The sequence below is a fragment of the Papio anubis genome, chromosome 8, assembly GCF_008728515.1.
Source record: "Papio anubis isolate 15944 chromosome 8, Panubis1.0, whole genome shotgun sequence".
Taxonomy (NCBI): Eukaryota; Metazoa; Chordata; class Mammalia; order Primates; family Cercopithecidae; genus Papio; species Papio anubis.
Window position 1 is genome coordinate 52,059,120 of NC_044983.1, and position 11,217 is coordinate 52,070,336.

The 11,217-nt window shown below is 44.5% G+C and overlaps 1 protein-coding gene across 2 annotated transcripts; it reads right to left on the bottom strand.

The window, feature by feature from the left end:
• Positions 1-640: 640 nt before the first annotated feature.
• PENK (proenkephalin) lies at positions 641-6,462 on the bottom strand. 2 transcript variants are annotated; one of them, XM_003902776.5, is made up of 4 exons: positions 6,326-6,462; positions 6,183-6,239; positions 5,575-5,715; positions 641-1,630 (listed from the first exon to the last, which is right to left on the bottom strand). In XM_003902776.5, the coding sequence occupies exons 3-4, from the start codon at positions 5,710-5,712 to the stop codon at positions 965-967; spliced, it is 804 nt and encodes a 267-aa protein (XP_003902825.1). In that variant the 5' UTR covers positions 5,713-5,715; positions 6,183-6,239; positions 6,326-6,462; the 3' UTR covers positions 641-964. The 2 variants fall into 2 exon arrangements, with proteins under 2 accessions (XP_003902825.1, XP_009211332.1); XM_009213068.4 differs by lacking the exons at positions 5,575-5,715; positions 6,183-6,239; positions 6,326-6,462 and adding an exon at positions 5,348-5,525.
• Between the last annotated feature and the right edge of the window lie 4,755 nt (positions 6,463-11,217).

Below are 11,217 nucleotides of genomic sequence, written 5' to 3' on the forward strand. Positions count from 1 at the left end.
CACATATATCCATTCATCCGATATTGGAGAATCTGCTACAGTCATAGTGTAGAGGTGCACAATGGTGACTAAGATGTAGTTCCACGTTCTTACAATTCTTACTAGTGACCTGGATAGGAGATAAGGAACTGCAGTGGAAAGGATATTGACTGGGCACAAAAAGTTTGGGGTTTTAATCCTATTTTTATCCTTCAACTGCTGGGCAACTTTGGGCCAACTACACAACCTTTCTTGGCTTCCCTTTCTTCATTTGTAAAATTGGATTAAATTATCTTTAATTTCTTACTAGCTTCTAAAATACTTTACTGAAGAAGACATACACATCTGATGTAAATGCAAGTGTGTGTGTGTGTGTGTAATGAGGGCATAGCTGGCTCCTTTATTAGGCTTTGGGTTTTCTTCATGTATCTGATTTCCAGAAATGAGAGTGAAAATACATTTTATTTTGCTCCCGTGTGTTTACTCATCTAAGATTTCATATATGAGGAATTAAATAAAAAATGTTTTTGCGGCCTTGGCTGAAAGAGGAGGACAATGATTATTACGTCAAAAGCAGATGGTTCTACTGTTCCTGAGTCTAGGATTGATGTGGAAAACCAAAGGTAAATGAGAGCCTTGGAGAAAAAGGGACTTACAAGGATATTATGCACTTGGGGTAATAGGTTTATTATCTCTATATACAAGTAAGCATTTATTGATGTTTGTCAAAAATAAGAGACCAGATAACAAAAACTATTTTAGCATGAAAAAGAGATAGCTGCAACAGACCAATACTGAGCTTAAAGACTCCAAAAAGGGCACAGAACCTGAAATGACAGTTTTCAGGTTGTATAGTTATCCAGACAATGAAGTCAACTATACAAGGCAAGCAACAAACACATGACAATAAAACACCATCAACAGTTTCTCACTGGAGGATGGAGGGAGGCTTGCTGGGGCCTGGGGCCACTGGTGGGAAAGGGTATTAAAATCTCATAAATCCTCCATATCTTTTTTCCATTTCGGGAACTTCTTTGGAGTAACTTTCCCCTTCTTCGTTGGAGGGCAGAGCCTCGGCAAAGCGCTTCAGGAAGCCTCCATACCGTTTCTGGTAGTCCATCCACCACTCTGGGCGGCCCACTCTTCTCATGAAGCCCCCATATCGCTTCTGCAGCTCTTTGGCTTCATCTTCCAGTTGGGGGCTTCTCTTCAAGCCTCTCATGAAGCCCCCATATCTCTTGCTCACTTCTTCCTCATTATCACTGCCATCCTGGTGGTGGCTATGCTCTCGGTTGTCCCCTGTTTCCAGAAGCTCTTTCAGCAGGTCTGAGGAATTGGCCAGCGAGTCGTCCTCCTCTGCATCCTTCTTCATGAAGCCCCCATACCGCTTGGCGAGGATCTCACTTCCATTGGCCTCTTCTTCTGGCTCCATGGGATAAAGCTCATCCATTTTCTTCATGAAGCCTCCATACCTTTTCATGAAGCCCCCATACCTTTTGGCTAGCAAATGGCTCTCTTCTGGTTTGCTGTTTTCTCTGAGGGTGCCGGTGCCATCTTGAGGAAGCTCTGGTTTGGACAGCTGCAGGAGCTCCTTGCAGGTTTCCCAAATTTTCAGAGAAGGCAGTTTTCCTTCACATTCCATTACGCAAGCCTGGGAAAACAATTTGATGTAATGATAAAAAGAAGCTTCTCTGATTTCACTAAGTAAATGAACTTTTGTGGACCAAAATATGCTTGCTTTGACATAATAACTCCCTTATTACAATAAGGTCATCTCCAATTTCTTATCACAACTTTTCATAAGGCTGAGCATGCAAATGAAACAAAATTTGGAAAGGGGAAAGTGCGGGGGGTGGTTAACTGAATCCAGTTAGGAATCTGCCTTTGGATTTTAAAGCCATAGAAATTTTAAAGAATTTAAAAAAAAATTTTTTTCACCTAGTTTTAACTTAGATTGACTGCTTTCACAATTTAATTTCACTGGATAATTTTCCACTTCCGATATAATTTTGTTTGAGATTTTTTTAACCAAAAAGGAGAAATTTTTATTACCTAATCAGAGATATTTCTTCAAAATTCCTTTTATCTTCTTGTCTTACAGATAAAATCAATATTAATAACATAAGGGTCAATTGCTTTCTTGTGTTAATATTTTACCTAAAATGGTATCTAATATTCCTGCAAATACTTTCAATCTTCAAAGAAAAACAACAATTTCAAAAAAGTTTATAAAGAAAGACATCCTAAAAACTCAATTTAAATCTTATGAATTATTTGCATTCTTATTAATTTGCTAATTTGTTGAAAGTACAGATCTTTCTGTTTTTTCCTTTTTTCCTTGCTGGATACAACAGATTTTATTATCTTGAACAAAATGTCTGTAATGATGAGGTCAGATATAAAATTATACAAATGCAAGTGTACAAATTATTCATGTTTATTTCCTTCACATTTAGTCACTGTTGTACAGAAAAAGTATTTTCCAATGGAAATCATGGTATTTGATAAAATAAGAATCATCAGCATGCATTCTTTCCTTTTTCTTATACAAATATTAAATTCAAAATCATTGTAAGTCTATACATTCGAATGACCTTGTTAAGATTTTTTTTCTATTTAACAGATCACTTGGGTATGATAGAGTACTAATATGTGAACATTTACAAAACACGCATGATATTTCTTAGCATTTCAGGAGTTTTTTATAGCCCTCTGAAATCTACTTATAGACAGCCCAGGTTACAGACCTTTAATTTAGACAGAAAGGCCAGGCTCTTTCTTGATATTTAAAAATATACTGGTATATTAAGTGATGTTAAATACACATATATTATTTTCACCGTGAAAGAAAGCATTTTATTAGTGCAACAAAATCTTGAGGGCACATATTTAGCAAGTTCTTAATGTGTATTTAAGCTTTGTGTCTGAGAAGATTAAATATATAACTACATAAGAATCTAAAGATGATCTATTAATAATTAAAATGTCTTATTTTATTCCCGACATATGATGAAGAAATCAAAACACCATTAAAAGCTTAAGATGTTTAAGGGGCAATACTATTTCCATTCTAAAATTGTATCTAAGTGATCTTGTTGTTAAAAATTAATGTTGAATGTTTTGCATACTAATACTAAAAGACTTTTAAATGTATGTGATATGAGATTCCTTCAAAACCAAATAGTAACAAATACCAGAATAATGCACTCCTACTAAGGCAGCGATGTTAACTGATGGCTCCTATAGCCATGTATGCCTGTTTTGTGGCATTTATCACACTTTGTGTGGTATGGTCAAAATCACATTAGATAGGAAATTCTATTTGGACATCAGCCATAGCATGGCTGCTCATCTCTGCATCCACCACGGTGCCAATCATAAGTGTCTTTCACATGGTTGAAGCTCAATAAATATTTGTTAACATTGATTTCACTACATATTTTTGGCTAGGCAACCTCATTTCTCACATGCCTTTTGCATCTGAGCCAAAGTCCCAGAATGCTGTAATCCTAGTGAGACAGTCACTAAGTAAATCTTTTGTCATTGAGACAATAACAACCCTGAATGTAGGGTCCAATGCAAATCAGTTATTATGCAAAATGCCTTTCTATGAGACTATTTTTATTGATGGCTGCTTATTATCTATTTTTTTCAAGTTGCTAATACTACATGTGCCATTCCATCACCTGGATTCAAGTAATGATAATAGTAATAAGTGATAACAACAAGAGCATAAAAAGCAGTGAGGAAAATTCTGGCAAGAGCAGCCTTCCTCTTCTCCTCCCCCACAATCCTGTTACATGATGAGAGGAAGATGAGAGAAGGAGAGAAGTCAAGATTTGAGGTGATACCCAAGGAAGGCCTAGCTGCTACCCAGTGAGCTCTGCTCAAGTTCCTGAACAATGCAAAAGGAAGATTAGTAGCATTTGGGGAGCTTGGAGAATCAAGCAGATTAAATATGAAAAAAAACCCATTTGAATAGGCATTATTAAATGTCAGCCATATTAATTCACTAACTCACATAACTTAAGTAAATCTGATACTATTTGGGGGTTAGACTATGTGATTAGAAAAATTAGACTAGAATCCATATAACCTTTATTCAGATGGCAGAGAAAGCTAGGGGAGGGGGCTTAGCCCCCCACATGTTGAGCAGGCAAAGCTCAAAATATGTGTGACTGGGCACAGGGAATTATGGGGTCAGAAAGTGGGGTCTTATATATGGCATGTTTTGGGTTTCTCTTTCTCCTTCTGTGCCTAAAATTCTTTACCCACAAGATCTATCCTTATATTTGTAGCACTTCCTCAATTTTTAGACATAGGTTAAAAGCTCATGACTACAGGAGAAAGAAGAAAGATGGGTAAAGGGGACGGTTTCCCCTATTGAAGATGAAACACTTTTCTCATAGTTTAAATATACAACCTTCCTATGTGTCTTCTCTTTAATGCCAAGTTAGTACAGGTCAAACAAACAAACAAACATTTAACCTGAAATATATACCACAGATAATTGGAACCTGTTCCTTGGTTTTCTCCCCATTTCAAACATCTACATAAGGTAAAATTTCCTCAATTCCACGTGGAACCCAAAGCAGCTTGGATGAATACATTACTCTCTATGAGCTTTTAAAGTCATCACAAAATTTCAACAAATTTCAAAAGCAATGCAAAGGAATTGTCAGGGGAGCTGGTAAAAGTGAAGCTACCTGAGTCTCGCGGTTGGAGATTCAGACTCAGTAGAGCACCAGAGGTGATTCGAGAGCCCATGGGGAACCAAGATCAGAATGAAAAGTGATTTTGTCCTCAGCTTTTTCTTTCCCAACCTCCTGTAGTGTAGTGTATCTTTGGACTGTTGTCACCCACTGGACACTGGACACTTCTCTTGTTCCTTTCTCACAGCCAAATTAAACTGTTGTTTTAGTTACTGTTACAAAAGGGCAGTCGAAACAGAAGTTGAATTCCAGCATCACTGGCTAGTGAGACAGTTATGAACTCTTTCCTGTCTATGGTTATTTCGCCTTCCTCTCCCCGTATCCCGTTTCCATCCCTTTGCTCTCTCCTGTTTACAGGTGAGGGTAGGGAAAGAGGGACCTGAGGTTAAGAGAGCTGGGATACATGAATCTAAAGAAAGGCGCCGAAACGTCACTAACAAAAAATTACAATATTTGCGGGAAAGATGGGAAGATGGCTGCGTGTGGAGGGGCCCTTAACTGGGATATGTTAGGAGTTGGGGTGACAGCATCTTCCTTCTGACAGCTCAGGAGAGAACCCAGTGCTCTCCGAGGTGCTGAACAGAGCACTTCTCGGGGTTCCCTAATTCCCAGGGTTAAAACAAACTCGGTTTGTGTGGCGACGCCGCTACCCTTACCGGTCCCCAAATAGTCGCGGATCCCCGAAGCCAACAGCCAGGGCAGGACTTCAGTCAGCGTTCCAGGAACAGCTGAGACACCCAGGTCACCACGGGCTCGCGCCGCTGTGGCTCCGACCCGGTGCGAATAGCCATACGGGCCCCGCTGTGGGCCTGGGATTGTCCGCGTACTGTTGCGGAGACTCTGTCTCACAAGGTGCGCAACACTCGCCGCGCGCAACACTCACCAGGAAGTTGATGTCGGCGGGGCGCACCAGGCGGTAGCTGCACGTCGCGCAATCCTGGCTGCATTCTGCCCGCACTGTCGCCAGAAGCCCGGGGCCGAGCAACAGCAGCCAAGGGCAGAGTCTCAGGAACCACGCCATGGACTGCGAGGAAAGAGGGACGCGTGCTTCGAGCCTGCCTGGGCGCAGAACGGGTACCTCTGCAGGACCCTCGCCGCGACAGCCTCAGCAAGGGATCGTCGAGCAAAAGCCCGCAGGAATGCTCCTTTTTGGGGCCCCGCCCTCCCGGCCGACAGCTTTCAGGTAGACCTGGAGGCGACTCAGATTGCCTCGCGGCTTCCGGGATGGCGCGGTCGCCCCCAACGCGAGGCTGCCTGGGCACCCGGCTCTTTTCCTGGGCGTCCACGGCCCAGGGCAAGATTCCAGAGAGAACGCCGCAGACCAGGGGCGAGGGACCGGGCGCCGGGGGAGGAAGGACATTGACTGGGGTCACAAAGAAGAACCAGGGAACGCGGTTGGGGAACCCATGCAATGAAATGTGAAGGAAAAGAGGGCGGGCAGCCGTCCCCAAACCCGCGCAGCAAAGACAAGCTTCGGGCAAATTCACTCACGTTGACGCTGTTCGGATGTCGCAGGCCAGTTGGAAAAGCCGGGTTCCAGACACGACTCTAGAGGGAAGAGAAGAAGGCAAGGGTGAGGAGGACGGGCGTCGGGGAGGAGCGGGCCTGGGTGCGCTGGCGGACGTGGGTCTCACCGTCGCAGTCCTCAGCGTCGCCGCGGGGCTCTGAGCGCCTGCCTCGCCGTCCCGGGGCTTAACGGCGGCTGGAGCCACTTTATAATTAGCCCCAAACCGAAGGAGGCGCGCGCTCCCCAATCGCCGGCGGGCTGCAGCTGACGCAGGCCCTACGCCAGCCCCGCGCCGACGCCTTCGCGGGAGGGGTCGGTCCCCCAGTACCCGCGCGCCGCTTCCCCCACCGAGGGTGACGGCCACGGGGGGCGCTCGGTGGCTCCCGACACGGCCAGGTGACAAACCCAAGGCAGTTAGGAAGTTTGGGGAGAGTGAGATAGGATCAAGTTTCTCCGCATAAAGTCACTAAAATTGCACCGTGGGGTGCGGGCTCCAAGGAGGGAAGCGAGGTGGAGGCGTTTGGAAGGATAGATGAACTGGCTTAGACTTCTGGAATGTGCTGGAGACCCAGCTGGCCGATGAACCTGCCCCTTTCCCGCCTCCTCCCTGGACCCCCTCGGGGTCCCCGTGGGCACCAAGCACAGCCGTCCGGTTCGGAATGTCGTCATTTATCGACCCGCTTGTCCCCCACAGTTGACTCCGAGTTCCTTGCCGCAGCATCTAACAGCTTCAAGGTGCGCAGTAGGCGCTCAGTTAATGGTTACAGAAACTTAACAATTGAAACTTTCTGGGAATCTTAAAATCTCGGCACAGAATTTTCACCTTTCCAGTTAGAGAGACCCTTGGCCAAGCGTAGAAGCCGGTAAACCCTCAGGTTCCAGCACTGCGCGCTTTTCAGCCACTGTGGGAGAGGATCCGTGTTTATCCAGCTCCCCAGGGCTCCCAAGGCGAAGATCCACTGCCTTGAGAGCGCTGTCCAGGGTTTCCTGGGGTGTTGGATGAGTGGGAAGGGGGTGCCGGGGCGGGTGTAATGTCAGCGCGCCAGGAGTGTGGTGGGGAGGGAAGGATGAGGGACCCCCTACCCGGGACGCCAGGGCTTGGAACATCTCCACCGGGAGGGGGCCGAGGGCACACTGTGGAGGCTGAGACTGTCCATTAAGACATGCTTTCCCGCTTCCTGGCTCTGCAAAAGATTGCTAAGTGGCAAGCTGCTTACATTGCCTGAGGCCTCAGTTTCCCCATTTGAAAAATAGGAACAGAGGTAATATGCCATTCATAAAGTTCTGGAGAGAATCAAATGAAAGAATGGACAAAATCTCTTAGCCTTGTGCCTGGCACTATAGCAAGCCCTCAAAACGTGTTCCTAACCATCAGTTATCCGTCGTCCACCTTTCCATCGGTGCCCATTGTCTGCTTACCTTACATCTGCCATGGATGTATCCAATCCACCTATGCATCTATCTCTCCTAGACCTAGGGGGAAATCATAAACAGTTCCTGGTCCCATACATAGGGAAAAGGTCCCAGGGCTTTCCCGGCCCTCTGCGCCCTCTGCAAAGGGCGGATTTCTACCGTCGCTAGGACCTGCAGCCGCGCTGCATGTTCCATTATAGTCGCTAGAGGGCAGCGCTATCCTGCGTAGGCTGAGCTTGCGGATACTGGGGTCTCAGTTCTCCACAGGCCTCACTGTGCGGGCTTGACACGGAGCACCCGGATTAGCACCAGAGCTGTACCCGAGCACCGCCTGCCTCCCGGCCGGGGCATCACAGTAGCAAGGTCGGGAAAGCAGAGCCCTGGCGTGGGACTGGAGAACCCCGGACATAGCCCTAGGGAGCCAGCATTACCCTCTGACTGAGCAGGAAAACACAACGTTTCCCGCTTTAGGTTCTTTTCATCATGGGGCCCCTTACTAGCTCCTTACCCTCTCTCCAAGGCAACGGAGAGCTTCTGTCTTTACTTGATTTTCCTTGTTGCCTGGGATTTGGAAAGGAAGCTGACTCCACTGCAGTACTCAGTGCGAAAGTAGTGCATGAACAAATTCTACCTAAAATTAAAGAAAACTTGCTATACTGGGATCCAGTATAGCTTGCGAGCTATACTGCGAACCTGGGATCCCCTAAGAACTTTAAACACATAATCAGGAGCAGGAGGCTGAGGGGAGTGTGTGTGTGTGTGTGTGTGTGTATGTTTGTGTTTGGAATGACCACACCACGCGATGCTTTTTAAGGGTGCACAGCGCGCAGTAGTGGGAACAGTGTTTTTCTGCACTCTGGCGGCACAAAGGCTCGTTAGGATCTTGGAAAATTAGAAGCTCAAGTTTGGAAGGGGCTTTAGGGATAATTTATTACACCACCCATTCTACAGATGGTAAAAACCAAGGCTCAGAACGTCCAAGTGACCCTCCCGGGCAGTGGCAGACCAGGTTTTCCAGCCTCTGAGTTCCTTCCCTGAAACCTACCTTAGGCCTAGTTTGTTTCTGTTGGAACTAGTCATGTTTTCTCTGAGTTAGGCTCTCTTGGCGCGTTTGCATTTTCCCCTGGGATTCCTGAAATGTCAGGGGAGAGAGAAACAGAAAGAGAAAGAGAGGGCGCCTCCTAGGAGCAGTGCAAGAGTGTGTAGTCCCCCAGGAGACCTTCCTAGATGCTTTGGGCACAGTGGTGGTTTGGTAAATGTGTGTCGACCGGCTGGCTGACTGAATGAATGAATGAAGTGATAGGAGGTCGACCTTGTTTGCCTACCCCAAATCAGTGACCTCTCTTCCCATCATCCTCCCCCATTGACCTGAGATACTAAAAGTCATTCTGGTGGCAATGAGTTGTAAGAAATTCATTTTTTCATGATCTTTTAAATATTTATCAAGAACGAACAAACTTTTTGCAGTTATGATCTGGGAGAAAGCTGCTCTAGAAATCAGACTAAAAAAGGGAAGGAAGAAATCAGATTAAAAAAGCATCCAATCCAGAGATTTTTTAATTTTAGGATCAAGAACTCTTCTTCTGATCCTAGGGTCCCAAGCATTAGCCCAAAGGGATTCATCCTAGAGACCAAGAAATGTGACTTTTTAACCCTGATGATAAATGGCATTTTGCTCAGTTCTTAGGTGTCCTCAGAGCCTAAAAAGGTGGGATTTTACAATGTTCTTTTAGTGTCCTCTTCCATTATTTTCAGATGGAAGATGCCTAAATTGAATGATGTCTTTCTGGCACTCACTCCTCTGCTCCCCTACCCTTCCAGTCACCTAAGCAGACATATTTGATTACAGAAAGCCATTTTTGTCTGCCCCCCTCTCTCTAAAGTAGCAGTAGTGGAGACAAGGCCCTTCTGCACTCTGGCAATTGTGTGATGCTTCAGCATAAAAGCAACATGTTCTAACATTTCAGATGTTTGGAATCATGCCAGAGTCACGGGAGACATCCCCGTTTTCAGTTACAATCTAAAGTGCACGCTTTGCAAAATGTGATTCTGTGATCTGGGCATATTACTGTGAAGTAGCACTGTTAAGGATTCTTTTTCAGACTGGCTCAGAACACCATAACAGAGCAGCTGGAAGTGGAGTTGGCTTGAATGAGATGTTTTATGGTGTCACAAACCCCATTTTAAGGAAAGTCAGTGTTGGTACGTTCTCATTTCCCAAAATCCAGGAAACAGAATAAAACTCTAGGAAGAAAAGGTAATCTGGTATGAAGTTGCCAGATTAAATAATAGAGTTTAAATAATATAAATTAAATAATAGAATGAGTTTAAATAATAGAAAACATGTCAGTGTGTCAGAGGAACTGGGTAGAAAGGGAAGGTAAATTAAACCAAGGATATCAAACTGTATTTTATGTACTGTAAACTTAGGGAGGATTGAAACACACTTCCTAACTTTGGCCTTTTGCTCTCCAACAGGGAAAAGATCAATCTTACTATTAAGTATAGGTAATTAGACAATGAATAAAGCAAGTCCTATTATGACTTTTTAGATTAAAATAACATATAGCTGTGAGTCCAACCAATAGTGTGTCTTGAGCAGCTTGACTTTTAATAATGACTTTTGAAATTGCCTTGAGAAATTTAATAGCCACACCAGAGAACCAGTCAGTGTTAAAAAATTGTGTTGCCTTGGTGAAACCCTGTCTCTACTAAAAATACAAAAAAAAAAAAATTAGCTGGGCTGGTGGCAGCCACCTGTAATCCCAGCTACTCGGGAGGCTGAGGTAGGAGAATGGCTGGAACCTGGGAGGTGGAGCTTGCAGTGAGCCGAATTCACGCCACTGCACTCCAGCCTGGGCGGCAGAGCGAGACTCCGTCTCAAAAAAAAAAAAAAAAAAAGTGTTGCCTCATTGGATCCAAACCTTCTTCAACAACTTGACTTTGATTTGGTTTTGGTTGTTTCTGAAATCAAGTGTCAGATCCCACTTATGGGACCTGTATAGAAGGCGTTCAAAAATATTCGTCCACCAGAGACAATTTCCACAGTTGAAGGAATGCTAGAAGAGAAATTCGAAATAGATTTTGATCAATAGTAAGTTATTGGAATGAATGCAATGGTTGCAGTTTACCAAGTTCTTCAGGGAATTTTTCTTGCATATGATCCACAGCGCAGATGTTTGCACATAGTAGAGACTCAGTGAAGTTGCTTTTAAAACATGTGTTTCTGCTTATAGTTACATCTTCCATAGCTCCCAAGTGACGATGAATGGTGGGATAGACCCAAGAGGTCAAAATGTTTTAATAAAATTATATAGGGAAAGTGCTCAAATCTTTCCAAGTTATCAAATAAAAACTGAACAAACTGAAAAACCAACGACTCTTCTTAGATTTGTCATACAGACTGGGTCACAGAGAAAACCACTGTCCCCTCAAATTGGAGAGACCAACAGGCAAATGCAGAGGGTCCTGGCTTGCTGGCGCAGAAACCTCCCAGAACCTGAACTATAGCTGACAAATTCCAGGAGACTGTGTGAACAAATCTGAGATAAAAATTCCAGGGGAACACAGTCCATGGAGGCCTCCACACTTTCATGAGTTTTACCT

Coding starts and splice junctions, on each gene's coding strand:
- PENK (XM_003902776.5), bottom strand. CDS start 5,712: ATGGCGTGGTTCCTGAGACTCTGCCCTTGGCTGCTGTTGCTCGGCCCC. Junction 1,631..5,574: donor CCGCCGACATCAACTTCCTG/GTGAGTGTTGCG, acceptor TTGTTTTCCCAG/GCTTGCGTAATGGAATGTGA.